Below are 24,684 nucleotides of genomic sequence, written 5' to 3' on the forward strand. Positions count from 1 at the left end.
TAGAATATGATCTTCCTGATTGGGGCTGCTAATCTGGTCCAACCAGGGAGCCCTCGCTGACAGATATAAACATGGGTTTCAGAGCTGGGTCTGAGGAAGCTGGTTCAGTGTTAACGACTCTCCATGTGTAAATAAAAGGTGACTTGGTGACAAGATACCAGCCTCTGTGGAGTTATTTCATGGTGAATGTTATGAGATTTGAAATACTCATCCAAATATGTTTTAAAGGTTATAGGGTTTCCAGCATCCATTGCCTTCCAATGGAGTGAGTTCTGGATTCTCATCACCTGCTGAGTGAAAGAAGTTTTTTTCCTAAATGCCCTCTGAATCTCCTGCCTTTTGCCCTAAAACTCTGCTCCCTTGTGTTTGACCCCTCATCCACATTGAATACTTGTCCACCTTCTTTCCCCAGAACCAGATCTACCACTGCTGTAGGAGATGACATGGTACCAGTCTTTAAAATGGTGGGACAGGTGAGGTACAGCTTTAGAAGATGGTAGGAGAAATCAGTAATACACAAAGTTGTGGGCTGTAGGAAATACTTCCAGATACAATAGTTGAAACGTAAAATGTGTAAGCAGTCAAATTCAACATGGGATGTGTGACAAAGAGATATGAGAACAGGTTGGATGCTTGTGATTGTGAGTATTTGCTTGTACAGAGGGCAAATGTTGGCATATTTTGGTTGGGTGAATAACCTGTTTTCAGTTTGTAACTTGTGTATATTTTGAAGCTAATTGTGCCATTTCATTGTAATCCTAACAAAATGCTTCTGTGTTATGCATTTGGACATCATTGGTAGATTGTTTCAAGTGAATTAATGAGCAGTTAGTCTGAGTGAGCTGTTCGGCTAATGTATATTTCAAGAAAAATGAGAATGGAATAGATGGATCAGAATGAATGGAAAGATGTTTTCAAGCAGGTTTCTGTGTCAGCCCCATCCTCCCCAATCCCCAAATATTCCACTTAATCCCCTGATCTTGTTTGTTCTGTGCATTTTGCCTTCAATAACTTTTGTGACAGTTTCTCAATGTCTGAGTGTGTAAAATATACCTGAATTATTTGAAATAAGCACCTACTCATAATTGAACAGATGGGGAAACGAGGTTGACATAATCCATGCCACTGATGCCTCTAGTCAACCGAGCATTCGGCAATTAAATTGTACTCTTTCAGTTTGTGATGTCGACAGGTTGTCTTGTAACTAAAGTCATTTTCTGTTGCTCACAGAGTCCTTTTGCCCTGTGATTTGTGTGAAATATGAGCTATGTTGGTAGTGCATATGCAGTGAATGCTGTTGAAAGGGAAGTGTAAACTGTTATAGACAATAGACAATAGGTGTGGGAGTAGGCTATTCAGCCCTTCGAGCCAGCACCACCATTCGTTATGATCATGGCTGATCATCCACTATCAGTATCCTGTTCCTGCCTTACCCCCATAACCCTTGATTCCACTATCTGTCAGAGCTCTACCCATCTCTTTTATGAAAGTATCCAGAGACTTGGCTTCCACTGCCTTCTGGGGCAGAGCATTCCATACATGCACCACTCTCTGGGTGAAGAAATGTTTCCTCAACGCTGTTCTAAATGGCCTACCCCTTATTTTTAAACTGTGTCCTCTGGTTCTGGACTCACTCATCAGCAGAAACATGCTTCCTGCCTCCAGAGTGTCCATTCGCTTAATAATCTCGTACGTCTCAATCAGATCCCCTCTCATCCTTCTAAACTCAAATGTATACAAGCCCAGTCGCTTTCAACATATGATAGTCCCGCCATTCCGGGAATTGACCTTGTGAACCTACGCTGCACTCCCTCAACAGTGAGCCTTACCTCAGTTGTTGGTAAAGTGTTGGAAAAGGTTATAAGGGATAGGATTTATAATCATCTAGAAAAGAATAAATTGATTAGGGATAGTCAGCACGGTTTTGTGAAGGCAAGGTCGTGCCTCACAAACCTTATTGAGTTCTTTGAGAACGTGACCAAACAGGTAGATGAGAGTAAACCGGTTGATGTGGTGTATATGGATTTCAGCAAGGCGTTCGATAAGGTTCCCCACAATAGGCTATCGTACAAAATGCGGAGGAATGGAATTGTGGGAGATATAGCAGTTTGGATCAGAAATTGGCTTGCTGGAGACCAGTTACTAGTGGTGTACCGCAAGGGTCGGTGTTGGGTCCACTGCTGTTTATCATTTTTATAAATGACCTGGATAAGGGCATAGAAGGATAGGTTAGTAAATTTGCAGATGACACTAAGGTCAGTGGAGTTGTGGATAGTGAAGAAGGATGCTGTAGGTTACAGAGAGACATAGATAAGCTGCAGAGCTGGGCTGAGAGGTGGCAAGTGGAGTTTAATGCAGACAAGTGTGAGGTGATGCACTTCGGTAGGAGTAACCGGAAGGCAAAGTACAGGGCTAATGGTAAGATTCTTAGCAGTGTAGATGAGCAGAGAGATCTCGGTGTCCATGTACACAGATCCTTGGAAGTTGCCACCCAGGTTGACAGGGCTGTTAAGAAGGCATACAGTGTTTTAGCTTTTATGAATAGAGGGATCGAGTTCCGGAATCAAGAGGTTATGGTGAAGTTGTACAAAACTCTGGTGCGGCCGCACTTGGAGTATTGTGTACAGCTCTGGTCACCGCATGATAAGAAGGATGTGGAAGCTTTGGAAAGGGTGCAGAGGAGATTTAGTAGGATGTTGCCTGGTATGGAGGGAAGGTCTTACGAGGAAAGGCTGAGGGACTTGAGGCTGTTTTCATTAGAGAGAAGAAGGTTGAGAGGTGACTTAATTGAAACATATAAAATAATCAGAGGGTTAGATAGGGTGGATAGGGAGAGCCTTTTTCCTAGGATGGTGATGGCGAGCACGAGGGGGCATAGCTTTAAATTGAGGGGTGAAAGATATCGGACAGATGTCAGAGGTAGTTTCTTTACTGAGAGAGTTGTGAGGGAATGGAACGCTTTGCCTGCAACGGTTGTAGATTCGCCAACTTTAAGTACATTTAAGTCGTCACTGGACAAGCATATGGAGGTACATGGAATAGTGTAGGTTAGATGGGCTTGAGATCGGTATGACAGGTTGGCACAATATCGAGGGCCGAAGGGCCTGTACTGTGCTGTAATGTTCTATGTTCTATGTTCTAACACCAGCGCTTCATCGGAGGCTTACTGATGATGTTACCTAGAATGGTGACGAAATTTCTGAAAACTAACCTTCCAGCTCAGCGAGCAAACTCGCATCCAGAACCTCAACCTGAGCTACAAATCTTCTCAAAACTCGCTCCCAATAATATTGCTGGAAATGTATTATATGCCCCTTAGAGTGGATATCTAGGTAAATTTCGAGAATGATTAAAGCAATGGGATAGTGATAGTAGGGGATTTCAACTTCCAAACATTAACTGGGCTAGTCATAATGTGAACAGTTTAGAGGGAGTGGAATTCTTAAAATGCATACAGGACAGCTTTTTAAGCCAGTAAGTAATAGGCCCTACAAGGGTGGGGACAGACCAGGATTTAATTTTTGGTAATGAAATTGGGCAATTGGTTGAAGTATTCGTAGGGGATCATTTTGCAGACAGCGATCATAACTCTGTTAAATCCAAGGTTGTTGTGGAGAAGGACAAGAATGAGTATGAAATCAGAGTTCTAAACTGGGGGAAGGCTGATTTTAATAAGATCAGATATGATTTTTGTTGGAAACGACTGGGAGATACTGTTTAGATAAATCTGTGTTAGAGCAGTAGGACACATTCAAGAAGGAAATAGGGAGAATTCCATATGTTCCCACAGAATCAAAGGGTGAAGTGAACAAATGTGGTGACCCTGATACCAAGGGCTATACAGGATTGGATAAAAAGGAAAACGGAGGCTTATGGCAGATGTAGAGGGCCGAGAACTGCAGAAGCTATGAAAAGAATATAGAGTGTGCAGAGGAAAACTTAGAAAGGAAATTAGGAGAGGTAAAAGGGACATGAAAGAATAATGGCAAGTAAAATAAAGGAAACTCGTAAGTTATTTTACAGGTACATTAAAGATAAAAGAATCTTGGCCACCTGATCAGGTGTATCTCAGGACAACTGTATGAAGCTAGGGAAGAAAATGTGGGACCCCCAGCAGAGATACTGGCAGTAATGGGTGAAATGCCAGAAAACTGTAAGGTAGCTAATGTTGTGCCATCATTTCAAAAAAAGGCTGCAAGGAAAAACCAGGGGACGACAGACCAGTGAGCCTGCAGTCGGTGGTGGTTAAGTCATTTGAAAGGCAAGGACTGATCAGGGATTGTCACCATTGCTTTGTGCATGGGAAATCATGTCTCACAAACTTGATTATGTTTTTTGAAGAGGTGACAAAGAAGATAGATGAAGGCGGAGTCATAGATTTTACCTACATGTACTTAAGCAAGGCCTTTGACAAGGCTCTGCATGGCTAGTAGACTGGCGAGTGAGATTAAGTCACATGGGATCCAGGAAGAACTAGCCATTTGGATATAAAATTGCTTGACAGTAGGAGACAGCGGGTGGAGGCAGAGGGCTGTTGTTCAGACTGGAGGACTGAGACCAGCATTGTGCTGCAGTGATTGGTGTTGGGTCCACTGTTGTTTGTTGTTTACATAAACAATGTGGATGAGAACATTGGCACATGGTTAGTAAGTTTGCAGATGACACCAAAATTGGTGGTATTGGGGATGGTGAAGAAAGTTATCTAAGAGTCCACTGAGATTTTGATCGATTAGGGCCATTGCTCCAAGGTATGTTGGATAGAGTTTAATTTTGGTAGATGCAAGGTATTGCATTTTCGTAAGACAAACCAGGGCATGACTTAGACAGTTAATGGTAGGCCCTTGGGGGGAGCGTTATCTAACAGAGAGACAGGGGGATGCAGGTACATAGTGTTTTTGAAATGGTGTCACAGGTAGACACGGTGGTGAAGAAGGTGTTTGGCAGCAAAAACAGAAATTGCTGGAAAAGCTCAGCAGGTCTTGCAGCATCTGTGAAGAGAAATCAGAGTTAATGTTTCTGGTCCAGTGACCCTTCCTCAGAACTGGCATTTTGGCATGCTTGCCGTTATTGGTCAGAGCATTTGGTACAGGAGTTGGGAAGTAATGTTGCAGCTGTACAAGGCAATGATGAGGCCACATTTGGAGCACTATCTACAATTCTGGTCATCCTGCTCTAGGAAGGATGTTATTAAACTGGAAAGGGTGCAAACAAGATTTACAAGGACGTTTCTGTTGGAAGGGTTTGATTTATATGGAGAGGCTGGATAGGCTCGGGCTTTTCTCCCTGGAGTATACGAGGCTGAGGGGTGATCTTGTAAAAATCATAAGGGGCACAGATAAGCTGAATATCCAATGTCTTTTTCCCCGGGGTCGGGGAGCCCAAAATCAGAGGGCATAGTTTAAAGTGAGTGAGGAAAGATTTAAATGGGACTTGAGGGGGAACTTTTTCACACAGGGTGATGCATGAATGGAATGAGCTGCCAGAACGAAAAATGTAAAAAGTAGTTAAGAAGACATATGGGATGCTTCCTTTATTAGCTGAGGCACAGAGTTAAAGAGCCAGTCAGGTAATGGCGGAAGTGTCTGAAAAGCTGATTAGGCCACAATTGTATCAGTGATAATGGGAACTCACCTCCTTGACCTGTTCGTCTTCCCTGGACTGACCTATCCCCTCCCTACCTCCCCACCTATACTCTCCTCTCCACCTATCTTCTTTTCTCTCCATCTTCGGTCCGCCTCCCCCTCTCTCCCTATTTATTCCAGAACCCTCACCCCATCCCCCTCTCTGATGAAGGGTCTGGGCCCGAAACGTCAGCATTTGTGCTCCTGAGATGCTGCTGGGCCTGCTGTGCTCATCCAGCCTCACATTTTATTATCTAGGCCACAATTGTTATGCTTTTTAAACCCATTCTTCTGCCTTCTCTATGTAACCCTATATCCCTTAGTAATCAAGAACATATCTATCTCTGTCATAAATACACACAATGACTTCGTCTCCACGGTCTCCTGCAGCAGTGAGTTCCACTGTTCCATCATCCACCCGCTGAAGAAATTGCTCCTCGTCTCAGTTGTAAAGGGTCATCCCTTCACTCTGAGGCTGTATTCCCTTATTCTAGTCTCTTCCAAAAATGGAAACATGATCTTTCATGTTCGCTGTCTCCAGGCCTGTCAGTATTCCGTAAGTTTCACTGAGATCCCGTTCATCCTTCTAAACTCCAATAAGCACACTTCAGAGTCCTCAACCACTCCTCATATGACAAGCCCTTCAATCCTAGGATCATTCTTAAACCTCTTCTAGACCCTGTTGGAAGGACATCTTTCCTCAGATAGGATAGGGTTAAGATTAGGGTTAAACTGCTCCTGATATTTCCAATACAGTCTGACTAGAGCCTAATACAGCCTCAGAAGTATATTTCTGCTCTTGAGTTCTAGCCCTGTTGAAATGATTGCTGTCATTGAATTTGCCTTCCTAACTAACTACTGAACTTGCATGTTAACCTTAAGAGAATCTTGAGCTTAGACTCCTTAGTCCGTTGGTGATTTAGATTCCTGAAGCCTTTTCCCATTTAAATAAAAGTCCATAAATCCATCTCTATTCCTACCAAAGTGCATAACATCACACTTTTCCCACATTATGTTTCATTTTCCACTTCTTTGCCCACTCTCCTAGCATGTCCAAGTCTTTCTGCAGCCTCCCCACTTCCACAATACTATCTGTTTCTCTACCTATCTTTGTGTTAACTGCAAACTTGGCAGCAGTTCCCTCAATTCCAGATTGTTAATGTATAATGTGAATAGTAGGAGTCTGAACACTGACCTCTTACAGAAGCCCACTAGTCAATGGCTGCCATCCTGAACAAGATTCCTTTAACCCCTGCCTTCTGCCAATAAACTGCTGCCTTATCCATGCTATACCTTGCCTCAAATACCTTGGACTCTTACATTATTTAGCAGACTCCTTTACGGCATCTTCTTGAAGACCTCCTGGAAATCCAAATTTATCACATTACTGGTTCTCCTTTGTCTAATTTGCTTGCTATTTTGCTTGCTGCCTCCTCAAAAAATTGTAACAGATTTACTAGGCATGACCACCTCTTGATGAAGTTGTGCTGACTCAGCCCTATTTTACCATGGGCTTCTAAGTACTCTGCAATCTCATCCTTAATACTAGCCTCTAAAATCTTACTGATGACTGAGGTCAGGCTGACCGCCCAATAAATTCCTGTCTTCTGTCTTCTGTCTCCCTCCCTTCTTAAAAATATCTTGTAGATATTGCACAAATTCCTTTTCTTGAGATCTGTTACTAACTTGGTTTTCCTGGCCTACTTGCGTATTGAAGACCCCAAGATTATTGTAATAGTTTCTTTTTACATGCCTTTTCAATGTCCCGATTTATTTACTTCCTGACATCCTGATTACTGCTAGGAGGCCTGTACACAACTCCCATCAGGGTGTTTTAAAAAAAAATCCAAAGAACTGCAAGTAGAGTTATATGGCAAGGAAACAGACCTTTTGACCTATGCTGATCCATGTTTCTCAACCTAAACTAGACCCATTTGCCTGTGTTTGGGCCATATCCCTCTAAACCTTTTCTCTTCATGTACCTGTCCAATTGTCTTTCACATGTTGTAACTGTGCCTGCATCAAAAACTTCCCCTGGCAGCTCATTCCACATATGATCCACCTTCAGTGTGAAACATTGCCTTTCAGATCCGTTTTAAATCTTTCTCCTTTCACTTTAAAATTATGGGCTCTGGTTTTGAACTTCCCAACTCTAGGGAAGAGCTGCTATCCAACTTATCTATGCCCCTCATGATTTTATAAACGTCTGTAAGCCCTCAACCTCCTATGTGTCAGTGAAAAATGTCCCAGCTTATCCAGCCTCCTTATAACTCAAACCCTGCAGCGCCGGTAAAATCCTGATAAATCTTTCTGCACCCGGTCCAATTTAATAATGTCATTGCTATTAGCAGGGTCACCAGAACTGTACTCAACATCCTGCACAACCACAACATGATATCCCAACTCTTAAACTCGATGGTGTAAGCACTGAAGGCAAGCCAAACTCCTCCTTTCTGAGGAAGGGTCCCTGGCCCCGAAATGTTAACTCTGGTTTTTCCTTCACGGTTGCTGCCAGACCTGCTGAGCTTTTCCAGCAACTTCTGTTTTTGTTCCTCCTTTACCTCCCTGGCTACCCGTGACGAAACAAAAACAGAAATTGCTGGAAAAACTCAGTAGTTTTGGCAGCATATCTGGAGAGAAAGCAGATATTTTTGGGTGCAGTGACCCTTCTTCAGAACTGCTTGTAGCTCGGAATAGGTTGATATATATGCGGAAGAGGGAGGAGGTGGAACCTAGAGACAGAGAACAACAGCTGAGTAGAAAAATGAATGGATAAAGCTAAGCCTGGGCAAATCTTAGTTCCTAATTTAAATTTTAAAAATTTCCTTTGGTTTTTTAGTTTGTGGTCTGTAAATATTTCCCCGATTTACCTTCAATCCGAAAATAGCCGATAATAGTCAAATTAGTAGCTACTACCAACCAACAAAGTTATGATTTTCGTGTGATGGCATTTCTTCTTTTCTGCTGGGCCTGCAATCCTGGACTTCAATTTATCCTGTAAACCTTACAAGCTATGGGCTAAATAAACAAACAAAACTGAGGGGCACAGACAGGGTATACAGGAAGAAACTTTTCCTTTTGGAGGAAGGATCGATGACTAGCAGACGTAAATTTAACATAAAGAGCAGGGGGCTCATGGGGGATTTGAAGAAACTATTTTTCACTGAGTGTACTGGAACTTGTTCCCCATAAGGGAAGATGCAGAAATCCTCCTAATATATAAAATGTATTTAGAAATGCAGTTGCAATACCAAGGCATACAAGGTTATGGGTCGAGTGCTGGAAAATAGGATTACATTATTTAGAATTTTTTGAACAGTGCAGACTTGATGTGCTGAAGGGTCCTTTTCTGTGCAGTAGACTTCTATGACACTATGATAATAGAGTTGTATGTGGCAAGCAGGGCGTTTAGGAAAGGAAAGAATAGGCATTTACAAAACGGATGCATTTGTGTAAAGTAGGATTGCAAATTACTCAGTTGTTTCAATGCTAGAACTGAACCAAATGATTTAAAATTGACAGTTTGGAAGCCATTATTTTCATTCAGTCAGCTTTGGTCAAAAATGGCATGTAGATTCTTGTTTTCTTCCTTTCTTGATAGCTGTATCTGTGATTTTTTTATCTCTAAATAAATAAAAAATCAGTCTCAGAAGAGAATAAAGAAGAGCAAAGAAACATTTGCAATCATAAAGCAGAAAATGCTGGCATTGCAAAGGCCATTAGCAAGGGCAGTGGCAGATTATTTGGGCAATATATGAATTCATGTGGAAGCTACTTGTGGATGTAATTTTTAAGAAGTTGAATGAATCTGAAAAACAAAAGAAGCTAGGATGGAACCCTAGAACATACAAGTAATCATAATAACACCAAGGAAGGATCTTTCATGTTGACTGGCCAATTGCTTTTTCGGTATTTTTCTGAGTCTGCCATTCAGATCCGTTAAAAAGAACACATTCCATCCAACAATTATCTTTTTCCGTTTTATATAGTACTTCCTAATCAATCAAGTTAAATTTTCAGTGTTAACCAGCCTTGCTGATAACCATTGTAAATACTCAATTAACTGAATATTCTCTGTACAGCAGATGTGTATATAACTTTGGTAGTGTAATTTGTCTACATTCACCAGAAGGTTTTGTTGGATTCTTTATGCCTTCCACGGCCATTTTTCTGTACAGAGAGGAAACAGATTTGAGAGTAGACTTTGGAAAACTCTGGCCTTGTACTCAGGATTGATGATATTATCAGCATGTGTAAAATTCATAATCAGCCTTGTACAGCCTAAGTAGCATTTAGTGTGAGGAAATACAAGCCAACTGCGTTCACATTACCTAGCATATTCAGTTGTGGAAAAGAAAATGTAATAGATGAAGGATTGGTTATTCAGTTATAGTTTTGTATTTAAGAACTAGATATTATGAAACAAAAAAATAGGATAAAGGAGTCTGACATTTTCATTGGTCTTCTTCCTTAACAGCCAGGTTGGAAGGTGATTTCGATAGCAGTGGCATCTACGTACCCAGCAGTCTGACCAAGGCAGTAGCTCATCGGCACATTGCAAGGTCAGTGTTTCTTCGTTGATCTGATTTATATTAAATTATTCTCATTATATTTCTTGCAGCTGTTCACAACTTGAAGATTAGTGTAAAATGTATGATTTGGAGGCTGAGTCTTACTCTGTGCACTGCCTGTGAAGATTGTACATTAATCAATCATGCCTGAGTGACATTTCTGTGAAAGGCATTCCCAAGACAGTGGCTTTGTTTCATTGCTTCATTGTATCACATTGACTAATAAGGCAAACCCACATGCAGATGTGAGTTGCAGCCTACATTTTGTAAGGCGTTGACAAGCCAATTTGAGTAAGACCATTTTTATCCTTTTACCCTGAAAACAGAATACCTGTTGTCTTAAAAGAGCCCCTCTTAGGAACTGGTAAACATTGACATTTTGGGCAACATGTTCTTCTTGGCCTCTGGAGGATTGACTGGAACAGATGAAAGGTAGTTTGTATATTTCAGAAACAAGGAATGTGGGCTGGTTCAGACTGCTCATTCTTAAGTCTATAGCCTTTGCAATATGATGGTACATATTAACATTCCTGCTGCTGATTGGTCAGTAGTCGAGATTGGATCATTAAGGACAGCCAGGTGTCATTGATGAGAAGGCTACCAATTTTGGGATCATGTGGTAATGAAAGTTCTGCATTGCACTCTTGGTACGTTTTTCCTGCCAGTGCATGATGGATGAGATAAGTCTAGATTTGGAGCATTCAGTATGCTGGTTAATAAGTTAAATGTGTTTTACAGTAACTGACATTTCCCATTCACTATATTTTTAACAGATTTGTTGTTTCTGGAATCTAATGTGTAGGCTATGACCTGTTTCCGCATTGTAGACAAATTGCCAGTAAGGATATCTACCATCCTTACCTAGTATGGCCCAGGTATGACTCTAGATCCACATGAATGTTATTGACTCTTAACTGCTTCCAAAATTACCCAGAAAGCCAATCTGTTCAAGGGCATTTGGAAATGGGGCAGTACAAACCAGCCTTGCCAGTAGTACCCACTTGCCTTGTAAGAATTATTTTTAAAAACATAAGGGATTGCCAATGTACTTTTAACAAAATATAATCAAAGTTTATAAATAAAGAAACACAAATTATTTTATACTATATAAGGACTAATGAAAGCAAAGATTCAATGCTTTTAACCTCAGCAAAAAGCTTACAGATACTCCAACCTCAGTGAAGGATCACTATGTTTCTACTTTAAAGTTTCATGTTCACTTGACTGTACCTTGTTTCTTTTCAGAAAACTGCTACGTTCAATCAATGCTATCTTCTTTAGTTGCTGTCTCTACATAACATCACTCACCAGTTTAGCCATTGCAGGTTTACTAAATGATCATCTTGCCTCATCACTCTCAATCTTCTTGTTCTTCTAAGTCATAGAGTCATACAGCATGAAAACCATCCCTTTGGTCCATTTAGTCCATACTGACCATGTTCCCAAATCAAACTAGTCCCACTTGCTTGTGTTTGGCCTCTAACCCACCAAACAGTTCCTGTTCATGTACTTATCCAAATGTCTCTTAAATGTAACTGGACCTGCATTTACCATTTCCTCTACTAGTTCATTTCCACATATGAACCACTCTTCCACATATGAAAGTTGCCCCTTGTCCGAAAATACCCTTGCTATTCACCTTCTGTATCACTTTGCTGCTCATATGGCAATTGTACTCCTCTTACCCATCTCATGACTTGCACCAAACATAGCTCATGAAATCTCTACAGACCCCATTTTGAGAAACACTAAATTAGATCATTGCTGATCTTTACGTCAACCCCATTTATTTTCATTTTTGATATCTTTTTTACTGATTACTGTAAATTTACTGAAATTTACTCATCTCAGCCTGGAAACTTTTAATAGACCAAATGCTTTATTCTGGTATGAAGGAGGAGTTCAGATTGCTTTGACACTTCCTTTGAGCATGTGCAAATTGATTTGAATCCTGAAAGTGCTAATCCTAAAATTATGCACTGTTGTTCTTAATAGCACCAACAGAAGAAATATATTTTTATCTTTGTTTATTTGTATATCACCTCAACAATTAGATCACCTAATAAACACTTAAACTGATTGTGTAACATGAACTAATAATTTAATCCTAACGGCTACGACCTCATTCTGATGAATCTGGCTCTTTAAAGGCCAACATACCCCTGATATTTGGCACCCAGAAGTGAACAAAGTTACCTAACGTGGTAAACTAAGGCTGTCTACAGCTTGAACACAGTCACTCAATGTGATGTAACCAAGGCTGTCTACAACTGAAAAATAAAATCTCACTTTTTGCTCTGCTTCAGATAAAGACTGACATTGCATTTTTAATCTCTTTGTAAATAAGTCTTTTTTTTGTACACCCACTCAGTCAAGGATTGTAACAAGGTTTTTGTTTTAAGTCACCCTGTTTGAACGTGTGCCATCGCATTCTAAGGTGGGGCTTGAACCCAAACCTTTTGCCATGAGGTAGGGAAACTTCTATTGTACCACAAGAAATATTTTGTTTTAGGATTCATGACACCTTGAATTATTTTTCTAAGCCTGCATGAGCAATTGCAATGCTTGATCCCAGAATCCTGGTTAAAGAATGCTACTTACAGATTAGTAGCTGCAATTCTTAACATAACATATGAAATAGGCAATACACTGTCGAGAGGCTCCCATCTGAAGACCTGAAATTTTCTGCAAGGCAAGAGGTCCTTGGAACATGGAACATGTAGGTACAGGGTGACTGTTCTAGTTCCATGATTACGAGTTCCACTCATTTTCCTTCCTGTTGAAAATAATGTTAAAAAAGTACAATTTTTGGCTTAGAATGATAAGAGTGTAGTTGTGGGGAATTTTGAATGCAGTTTAACTAACAATTTTGAAGTAATGGTCATCATTTATGGTTGTTGGCTTATAATGTCAACCTGTCGTTTTGAAGGTTTTGATGCAGTTGAGGATAATAAAGATGTTTTCTTCTCCCAAGCTTTTTAGACTTTTATGCATTGTTTTTGCAGTCCTGAAACCAGGCAGCCTTCTCATAAACTGAGTTAACCAAATGATTCAGATTAAGGATTGTTTGCTACCTGTGTACAAGTGTCAGTTTGCAGGTTTTGATTGTTTTCTTCCCCTCATGCCTTTTCCTATGTGTGAAGCCAGGGCACTCTCATGGTTGTCATTAGAACAGTCATCAATTGTTGATGTTTCTCCTCCTTGTCCTCACTGTGCTGTGCATTATTTCCTCAATTAGATTTTTGTGGTTGAAATTATCCATTCGTTTCTAAAGGGTTTGTTAAAGTTAAATTAACATTTATTGGAAGGATAAGGCTTCTGTTTTTAAACAATCTAACTAATTACTGTGTATTCACAGTCGTGCTGTGCAGCGTAGCCTGGCTATAATCAGACTGGCCAAGCAGAAGAAATCTAAGAAGAAAGAGTACTGCATGTACTACAACAGATTTGGAAAGTGTAATCGAGGGGACGATTGTCCCTATATACATGACCCTGAAAAGGTGGCAGTCTGTACAAGGTATGTCTGTATCTGTGAATTTGATGTCTATTAACTGGTGAAATTTATTATGTTAATCAAACAGGGAAATTACTTAAAAATTCCAAAAAAAGACTGGAACTTGAGAGATGAACAACACCCATTGTGTGCAAACGAAGAACCCATTCGCATGCAGAACTATATTTATACCAGATGTCAGACTTGCTCGATGTAAAGGAAATTTTAGATGATAGTCTTCCCATGCCAAACCTGACTCAGAAGAAAGTTTGCATATTTAACACTTCAACTATGTACCTCAATACTAAAACTTTCCATTATTCCTGTAACTTTACCTTCTTTTAGTGGCATGTATTCATTATGCAAGGTGACTACTGTGCGGTCAAATAGTAATTTTTTTGGAACAGTTGCAATCATTCAGGATTGGGCCCCATGACAATTTGTATGCTCCATTTTGTCTTTGGCAGATTCCTACGTGGAACGTGCAAAAAAACTGATGGGACGTGTCCTTTTTCACACAAAGTTTCAAAAGATAAGGTAGGAATTTAATCAAATAAAAGGGAAATTAACTTGAATGCTTGTCAGTTCCTTGAGATTGATTTCTTAATGCTTTAGTAATGTGTCATACTTAGAATAACCTAATCTGTTCTATTTTAGTTAATTATCCCTGTGGCAATGACAATTGTCAGATTTTACATCAACATCCTTAAACGAGGGGGTAGAAAATTCAACCAGGGCTTCTCCTTGTGATTATTGCATACTGATTCATGCTAGATGTGTATAATGGATGAGAATGGACAAAGTATGCCTCTGATGTCCTTCGCTTAATTCATCTGACTATTAGCCTGCAAGCAGCCTTTGAGATTTAAAGAACAACAATTTACAAAGAGTTCACAGAAAATTTTCTGGGTAGTTTGTTAGGAGAACACATTCAGAAGCTGACTAGAAATCAAGCTGTTCTAGGCCGAACACTGTGCAACAAGATGGATTTTACAATGGCTTCATGATGAAGGCATCGCTAGTTTGAAGGAGAGAGGTGGGAGTCCAAGACAAGCACATAAGGAAAATTTTGGTCAATAAATAATGCAATGGCAGACATTTAAGAGGATATTTCAGAATATACCAAATTGGATCCATCAATGAAAATCAATATTCTAAAGTTCAAATGGTTAAAGATCATATCTTTCTTAAAGAAAATGTATGAATGCCAAAGTTAGGTAGCAGAATGGAAGAATGGCTAGAATATAAAATGCAGCAAAGATTGAGTAAAAGATTACTAAAGATGGAAAAATTATAGTATGAGAGATAGCAGGCTAGAAATATAAAACATGGATTGTTTATGTGTGTATTTTAAAATGAAAAGAGTTATTAAATTGAATGTTGACTCTATAAAACTGTTTAAGGAATGAAACATAAGGGGGTGGCAAATGAAATGATTACAGATTTTGAATTACTGTTCTTTGTAGAGGAAATGTCATCACAAAAATGCCTGAAATCATGAAATAGAAATGAGGAGGACCTTAAGCAAGTTTCAATCATCAGAGAAGTGGATTGTTAGAGCTATGTGCTGACAAGAGCCGAGGCCCTGTTGGTGACTTTCGTCTTTATTTTCCAAAATTCACTAGATTTGGAGAAAGTTCTATTTTATTCAAAAGGAGTTGAGACAGTAAATAGAAAACTACAGGCCAGTTAGCTTAACAGCTGTCATAGTTTGAAATTATTCCTAAAAATATTAGGGGAAGGCAATTAACCTGTGTTCAAAATAATAATGCAGTGTCAACATGGTTTGTGAAAGGGAAATCATGTTTATCAATCTGTTGGAGTTCGTTGAAGAAATAACATATGCTTTGGATAAAGGGAAACTGATGGATATACTTTTCTTGCAATTCTAGAAGGCATTTGATCAGGTACAACCTCGAAGGTTATTGTGGGAAATAAAAGCTCATGGTGTAGTGGATAAATCATTGGTATGGATAGAAGACTGTCTAACTATCAGGAAATGGAGAGTAGGTATAATGGGTCATTCTCTGATTGACAAGCTTTAACAAATGCACCAAAGGGATAAGTGCTGGGGCCGCATCCTTTTATGGTTATATTAGTGATTTAAATGAAGCGATCAAAGGTATGGTTGCTAAATTTGCTGATGGCACAAAATAGTAGAAAAGTAAGTTGTGAACAGGACATAAGGAGACTGTAAAGGGATAAAGGTAAGTGAAGTGAGTAGGCAAATATGAAATTGCAGTTCTTCAAGAAGAATGAAAAATGAACATTTCATCTGAATGGTGAGAGATTGCACAGATCTGAGGTGCAGAGAGATCTTCTAATGCATGATTCACAAAAGGTTAAAATTTGGTGCCGGTATTAATAGTACGTTGTTGTCTATTTCAAAGGGAATTGAATTCAAAAGTAGGGAGGTTATTCTTTAGTTATGCCAGGTATTGGTGAGACCACATCTGGAGTACTGTTACAATATTTAACTTCTTATGTAAAATGCGATAGATGCAATTCGGAGAAGATTTACCAGACCTATATGCAGAATAACCATATAAAAAAAAAGTTTGAACAGGCTAAGTTTATAATCATTGGATATTAAAAAGGAGAAGGCCACTTGACTGAAACAGGAAATCCTGAGGGGATGTGTTTGAAAACTACATTTTCTCTAGTGGGCAAAAATGGAACTTAAAAAAAGGGGTCACCCATTTAAGACAGAGAGAAGGAGAATTTATTTTCCTCCTAGAAGGTGATGTGTCTTTGGGACTCTCGACTTTGACAGCCAGTGGAAGCAGAGACAAGCAGAAAACACTAGAAGAAATCTGAAATAAACACAGAGAATGCTAGACATCTCAGAACTTATAGCAGCTTCTATGAAGAAACACGTTACATGTTTCAAATCTGATATGACTTCTTCAAAGCTGCCTGTTAAGTTTTGTGGCAGGTTTAAAAAAAAGGATGTTTTTTTAAGAATTGCGGCAAGGAACAATTCCCTTGGGCTGTGTCAGCATCAGACAAATCAGATTCAGTAAAAGCTGCTGTCCCTGTGGTGTTTATGATGTCAAAAGAATTGAATGAAACAAAAGTATTTCATCAGGATCTATTCTACTTCTATGTGTAATATAATAAATAACTGACATTTTGTATGACTAAATTTATGAAACAAAATAGGTTGTGTTGGAAACCTGAAAGTGAAATGTTTTACCAATAGCTATCATTCAAACGCTTCTCTGCTCAGCAATACTTCTCTAAGTTTTTGTTTTCTTTCCTGTCCAAATTTTTTGTTCTTTTTGTGGGCTTTTGCTCTTGTGTATAGAATTGCAGCTGATTTTTGTTCTGAGGTCTTCCAGTGCGTACACATTCGTATGAGCACCCGTTTTCACTTCTTTTTCATGGCTACAAAATCTTCATTGCATATCCTGTCTCTCTCAAGCTCTCAGTCACGTTAGTTCTATCTTGCACCCTCACTTTTGTACGCTGTTTGCTTTCATCCCATTCCCTGCTTCATACACCACACTTTTGGTAACATAGTACAAACATACACTTCTTCCCACTTACTGCCCTGTCTGTCTCAATTACATATATCATGCATCAAGACTTAGCAAATATTGATGAGAACTGAGAAGTTCACACCCTTGGCCATGAATGTGAAAGCCAACTGTAGCATAGATGCTCTTCTTTATAATGTTAGCCTCCTTTGTTCTGTATTGAAATGTACTTAATCAAATTCCCCCAGTCAGTGGAGCCACATGAAAAATCCCAGAATGTCTTGATTCACAGATTTACAACAAAACTTGCGGTTTCATTGATAAATTAAACACAGTATATAAACTAAACTGTAAAACGTAAGTATGATCTGAGGAGAGTTGATTGACATCTTGACTAGCGTTAACAAAAATCACTGTTGAAGGCACTGTCTCTCGTCTTGTTTCAGTGGTATGCTTTTCTTCCTCCTCGTTCCGGAAGTAATTTACTTCAGAACCAATAGGTAACGATCACTATGACTGAGTAAAACAGCATTTCAAAAAATTGTAGTTGTTCTTCAAACTTTTAAAGAAGTAACATTGATGTAGAATGTCCCAAAGCACTTTGGAAGCAATAATTACCTCTTATGTATAATCAGTGTTGCTATGTACAGTATAAAAATGTGGTTTGGTGCTGTGGATTAGGGAGAATCTCTACAGGGGTAGTAATAAATATCAGTTGGACTGCTTTATCTTTTGATTCTGTTAAGTTTTTAAAGTTATTGTAAATGTAGCCATTTGGACAAATTGAGATTATTCTACAGACCTTCTGCCCTGTGCAGTGTGAATGGTGAAGAAGTGTTCGGAGCCCAAAGTTGAGCCACTTGCTGCAATGCATTCTGGCAGACTAATTCATATTTATTTAGTTTTTCCAGTTGTTTTGGTCAATACTTGAGATGGCCATTCCCTGCCACCGGTCAGCATAAGATGGAATGCTGTCTGGATCTTGCCGCAAGTGTGCGTGGACAACTTAATTATCTGGAAAATTATAAATATAATTGAAAGTATAATTATCAATGCGCAGTGCCTTCTGATCTCAGCAATGGAAGGAAGATCATTGATAAATTGATCGAAGATAGCTTGACCTATGAAACTGGAGATAATTGATCAATTGGACAGATATTTAGTGCTAAAGTGAAATATCAAAGGAAAACACACCTAAATATGCAAGACTGTGTCTGTTCTTTATTTTCAAACTTTTCTATTGTCCATTTTTCATTTATCCTTATCCTACCCTAAGAGAGAGAGAGAGAAAGAGTTTGTGCGCAATAATTTAGATCAGCATACAAATGTGCCCCTTCACTAGTTGTGTGAAGACAGGAAATACTATTTAAGTGCCCTAGCCTGCCACAGGTCAAAAAATGCTAGAGCATTATTTGCAAACTGTAAGACCAGCATGTTTGATTTATTACTTGTGGGAGCAGGAAGCCTCTAGGAAGCAGAAACGGTGTTCCCAGTCCCACTGCTCCCTGTTAACCTGCATTATTACAAGAAGTAGAGGAGTTAGGGCCATTCATCACACTCTCAGGCAGAAGCAACAAATGCCGATACCTCAGTCAAGCTAATTTTTAAAAGTCCTAAATATGCAGCAAGAAAACCTAGGAAAATCAAATGGGTAATGATTCAAGTAATTTGTTCATACATGTAATTCAATAGATCAACCCTTGCCTCCGTTATTTGGAAACTTTGCCAGTCTGTATATTCAGAATTTTTTTTTGCATTTTGTCTGGAGGGTTTTCTCTGCCTTTTTTAACCAGTGTACATTATTGTTGTAAAGGATGCACAGTAACAAATAGAATTAGACATTAATTCTCTGAGCCATGTACAGGTCAGCCATGTGCATCTTCTTTTTCTTCCTTATTCCCAAGCCAAGAATAGACTACCTTTGAGCCTCTGACTACAATTACAAGATAAAGCACTACTGGTAGAAGCCTATAGTGAGATCATTTCTCAATGGGAGAAAGCTAGAGACTTGAGATATTTGTTGTCAGCAGGATAATCTTACAGAATAAATCTGGTGTTTTGAGTTTAAGCTGACTTCTGAGTGAGGTTCCCATGAGGCAGTAGATGCTTATCGTTCGACTGACTCTGCCTGGAGGGTAAATCCACTTCTTTGTCAAATTTAGTCTGCTAAGTACTTGCAGGTTAATTGTAACTAATCTTATCTCATTTTAAATCTATAGAGAGCAGCAATTGGCTGCTTCCTCCTCTTTAAATGTCAATATTTCTCACTTAATGGCAAGTGTTCTGCTCATGCATATATGCACAGAGCACTTAGTGAAAAGAAGAGTCATACTAGGCTCAAAACGTCAACTCCATTTCGCTCCACATAGGCTGCCAGACCTGCTGAGTTTCTTCAGCCTTCTCTGTGTTTAAACAGAACACATTCTTTGTCAGGAGAATCCATTTTTCAAGGACTTGACATTGCTGATGCAATATCTGTGAAACAAAGATTGGGTTCCACTTTGGTGTGACTGGTTCACAAATGCTGTAAATGTTGCCAGGATGGAGGATGTCTCCACCAGATAAAATGTTGGAAATTCATTGGGAATTGCAAGTTCTAACCCCGATCCTGACACCCAATTTTTTTTAGGTAAGAGGGGTGTGAGATTGGGTGTAGGCTGTGGTTCATGCATTGTCAGTTCCTGGAGGACTGACTGTTTAAATGACGAGTTGCCTCCACTGACATTGGATTTTGGAGTCTGTGCTGTCTGGAACTCAGATATGGAAATTAGAACAGTTACAGACAGATACGTTCTCATTGCACTTCTTTAGAGCTAGGGTACTGCTTTGGAGAGCTAAGGTGCAACTATAGATATGGTCACAGAGCACCTTGGAGGTACTGATTCAGTGACCCTTTATGATAGAGGGTAGGCATCCTGTATCCTTTTGAAGCTGAGAACAGGAATCCTTTAACTGGGGGTGTGTGGTAGGGTGGGGCAGGTCACGTGGCCTTTAGATCAGTTAACAGTAGAGATGATTGAGCTGATATTCCCCTTGGAGCTGTCCAATTTAACAAGACCTGTCAACAAGTGCCTCCTCTCCTTCTCTTACCTCCCCATGCCCAACACCACCTATCTAACACCTTCAACATTTAAGTACAGTGCCAGTAGTGAGCACCATCTGCAAGATACACCACAGAGATTTTCCAAGACTCCCTAGACAGCACTTTCTGAATACTTGCCCTTCACCACCTTTAAAGGATGAGAGCAGCAGATGCTTGGATACACCATTGTCTGTGAGTTCCCTTCCAAGACACAGTCCATCCTGATTTGGAACTGTTTGGAGGTGGATGAGAACGATGTATTGGCAGGGAACACAAAAGGGCTTTGAGGGTGATTGACCTAGGAGGAGTCATGGGATAAGGGCGTAAGGTGGCATAGGAGGTATAGAGATGAAGGTGAAGGGGCATATGTTGGAATAGGTTGTTTGAGGTGGCAGAGGGATGAATAGATAGCCAGAGAAAAGCACAGGAGTTATGAGAAACCATAGCTGCTGGGCATGGGGTGCCTTAGGCAACTGGATAGTTACAAAGGCACAGGGTGGCAAAGATTAGCCATGGAGAGAGATAGGATGAAAGGAGAAGGAATGTTTTCTGCTTTAATCACCATTTTTAGACTTTATTCTCTGCCCTGCCAGATTCGAAAACCAGGCAGCTTCTTATTCACTTCCCTTGTTGCCTGGTTCGACTCCCACAGTCTTCCAGAGCCTGCAGCTTCAGATCAAAAATCCAAAGTGTGAGCAATCATTTTTAATGGTCATATTCACAGAAGTGGGATTTCTCTCGACTCTGACACCCAATCCAACCAGTGATTTGAGAACAGGCTGTGCTATAGGATGCAGTCTCATTAACTATGTAAGTTTAATCGGAAATCTCAGAATTTAGGTGAGGCTGTAGCTACAGAGTGCATGTTCACTGCAAAAAAAAATAGCTTTAGAAGATTCCTAGCTGAAGCATATCTCTTAAAGAAAGACGATAAGTAAACAGGGAGGTTGTAATGGAACTTTATAAAACATTGTTTAGGCAACGTCTGGAGTATTACATACAATTCTGGAATCCAGGTTATAAGAGGGAAGTACTAGCATTGAGAAGGTGCAAAGGACATTTACCAAAATGTTGCCTGGGCTGGAGAGTTTCAGTTATGAAGAGAGATTGGATAGACTGTGAGATAGACTAGATATACAAAGAAAATCTTTTTCATCCAGATGTTTGGAATTCACTGCCTGTCAGCATGGTTATAGCATTTAAGAAAAGTATTTAGATGTTATTTACGCTACCAGGGTACTTAAGGCTAGTGGCCAAGTGCTGGAAAATTGGATTAGAATATTTAGGTGGTTGTTTTTGACACAACACATCGAAAGGCCTTTTCTGTGCTATAAACTTCTATGACTAGATTGTATAATTTTCTTTACTTTCCTAATTTTTCTATGTATCAGCTGTTTCTTTGAGTTGTCCTTCATTTTTGTGGTTTTGATTGTTTCTTCTCTAATCTTTACCATTTAGTCTGTGTTTACTAAAGATGGTAAGCTTGGGCTTCCATTTAGCAGATTTAATTTGTGATATGGTGAAATAACATTGAGGTTGAAGAGCCAAACATATGTTGGGTCAATGACTGATCACTGTTCTAAGAAATGAATCTGGCTGTGTTGAAAGGCTAATACCTTTACCACTTCCCGTGTATGAGGCAATTGTTTATGGGCGTCTGAATCTAAGATCCTGGGTTTGCGGCCATGTTTTTGTGGCCTACCTCCATTAGCTGTGATTCTGACCCATTTCTGCTTGTAAATGTGAGGCCTCCTCACCACTCCACACATACAATCACTCTCTCTTTCTTTCTGTGCCTATTTCTGTCTCTGACTCATTCTCACAAACCACAATACCTCCCAATTCACTCTTTCCCTTCATACCTCTCAATCAACTTACTCATGCAGCCGGTATCTTCTATAAACATAACTCTTAAATCTTATAATAACATTTTGAAATCCTGACAAAACTCCTAAAGATGTCAAAGTAAATGAGCTATACTTAACGGCCAGCTTTTAAGAAATCCTCTCTCAGAAACCTCAAATCTGTCAAATTAAGCAAGCTAACATAATTCTTCAGTGGTCTGAAGAATTCTTGCTGAACAAAATCATTAATGATTTGAAAGACAGCCAAGTATTTATAATGCCATTCCATTGAATAACTGTGTCAATAAACCCTACTGAGCAGAATGCATTAGAAATTTTGTATATATCCAGAAGTTCAACCAACTGTCAGAGCATTGTGTAGCCAAATAGATAAATGAGCTGAACTTCAAAGAAAAACAGTGAAATCGGTAGGTTTCACGCTGTTCACTATAGATTTCAAACTGGGCCAGCTTTTGAATATTAGGTAAAGTTTATTCTGCAATTTACAGTGGATAATATACTATTATGCATCTGAAGTGTTGTCCACTTTCATAATGTTGTTCTTTACCTTGTCCACTTGCTAGTTGTCAAGCATAAAATCCTGAGAACCATATTATTTAACAATCACATACAAAATGTTCGACCAAAATTTACTATTGAAATAAAAAAAAATCTTCTGCAACAGTATTTCCTAATGAAATGGAAAGTAGGTAATAGCTTTTGTTAAGGCCAATCCTATGGTTCTCATCTCCAGATTATAGTTCATGGTTCTCAGATTGAATATGATCTTTTCAGCCTCCCAAAGTTCTCACGTCATAAAAATTGCAGAAGTTCTGAAATGTCCACTACCACAATGGTGCTGGCTCCTGATCCACACCATTATCCCACAGTAATGAAAACTGCGAGTGTTTGGAATGTGATCTGGAATTCTGGATTTTGGTCCTATCTGCCATTTTGAAGACTGCCTGAAGCATCTGGGCTGAGTAGAACTAAAGCCCAGGAATGGGTGGAAAGATGCCTGCAAATTGAAAGCTAGAAAATGTCACCCTTCCATTTAAGAAAGAAGCAAGAGGGAAAACAGGGAAACCATAGACCTATCAGACATGGAGAAAATGTTAGAAACTGTCATAACACAGGAGTGGAAACTTGTATGATAATGATCAAATTGGGTACACCTTGGATTTGCAAATAGAAAATCTTTTTTTACAAACTTGTTAGAGACTTTTTGAGAATGTAACCAACAGTTGATAAAGGGATGCCAATAGACATGGTATACTTGGATTTCAGAGGACGTTTGGTAAGATTTCTCACAGGAGGACAGTTAGCAAAATAAAAGCACATGTATAGAAGATAATGTAATGGCATGGATTAAGGATTGGCTGATTGCTCAGAAAACAGAGGAGGGGCAATGAAATGTTAACCTTTATTGCAAGAGAATTTGAGTACAGGAGTAGTGAAATCTTAATTCAGTCGTAGAGGAGCTTGACAGACCACACCTAGAGTGCTGTGTGCAGTTTTGGTTTTATTATCTTGGCAAAGATATTATTGCCATCGAGAGAGTGCATTGAAGGTTCACCAGACGTGTTCCCAGGTAAGCATGACTCTCATACAAAGAGAGATTGGGCAAACTGTGCCTGTATTCTCTAAAGTTTTGAAGAATGAGGGGTGATCCCATTGAAACCTACATAACGATGTAAGAGATAACTGCAGGTAACGTTTTTCCCCTGTTTGCAGAGACGAGAACTCAAGGCCACAATTTGCAAATAAAGGGCAGTGCCATTTAGGCTGAGATTGAGATGTTGTAATCAAGTGTTAATTCTCAACCCCAGAGAGCTGTGAAAGCTCAGTCTTTGAGTGTAATTAAAGTAGAGGTTGATAGATTTCTGGTTACTGATGGTATAAAGGGTTATGGGAATACTGTTAAAGTGCTTGATCAGCCATGATCATATTAAATAGCAACGCATGCTTGATGCACTGGATGGCCTGTTCCGATAAGAGTGGAAATAGCAAGTACAACTTAAGAATTGTGACAAACAAGCGTATCACAAATGTAAGAAAGCATTAATGAGCATGATTAGCAACAAGGATTGTTATCAAGAAGGGCAGGTGAAGGCCATTCTTCATCTGCAAACAAAATGAAAACTTACCTTTACCGTTGCTTGTTTTTAAGGATACTTCATGGTGATTCAGCTGAAGTGTTTGAGAGAGCAGGATTTAAGTCAGTACTATGTTTTTCTCTGCTGTGATATAATTACTGGAAACTATATTTAGATGATCAAAATGTGCATGACAGAGCAAACGCTTATTCAGAAGTCCACAGGAAATTGAGAAAGAGTGCAAATTGTTATCAGGCAGGTTTTCACTGAGTCAATCACCACTTTACTGTGTTAAGCTTTCCATATGCATTCAGCTGGAGGAAATACAGAGTTAGTATGGTTTATGTAGTCGTTTCTTTTTTTATTAAACAACACCCATTTTATTCATACACATTTGAAGGTTGTAACCATGACCGTTGTTATCATTTTCCATCTCCTTTAATTTTGAGTCATAAGTTTAAATCTCCCAATTTGTCCTGGAATCAGAAGTGATTCAGT

At 39.4% G+C, this 24,684-nt stretch overlaps 1 protein-coding gene across 1 annotated transcript in view; it reads left to right on the plus strand.

Moving 5' to 3' along the window:
• zc3h3 (zinc finger CCCH-type containing 3) overlaps positions 1-24,684 on the plus strand; it is a 262,536-nt gene that overhangs the window by 153,148 nt on the left and 84,704 nt on the right. Inside the window, exons 6-8 of the mRNA XM_048529264.2 lie at positions 10,099-10,183; positions 13,551-13,709; positions 14,153-14,222. Of these exons, the coding sequence (XP_048385221.1) occupies positions 10,099-10,183; positions 13,551-13,709; positions 14,153-14,222 (314 nt within the window). The remainder of the gene's footprint in view (positions 1-10,098; positions 10,184-13,550; positions 13,710-14,152; positions 14,223-24,684) is intronic.

The sequence above is a fragment of the Stegostoma tigrinum genome, chromosome 5, assembly GCF_030684315.1.
Source record: "Stegostoma tigrinum isolate sSteTig4 chromosome 5, sSteTig4.hap1, whole genome shotgun sequence".
In the NCBI taxonomy this organism is placed as follows: Eukaryota; Metazoa; Chordata; class Chondrichthyes; order Orectolobiformes; family Stegostomatidae; genus Stegostoma; species Stegostoma tigrinum.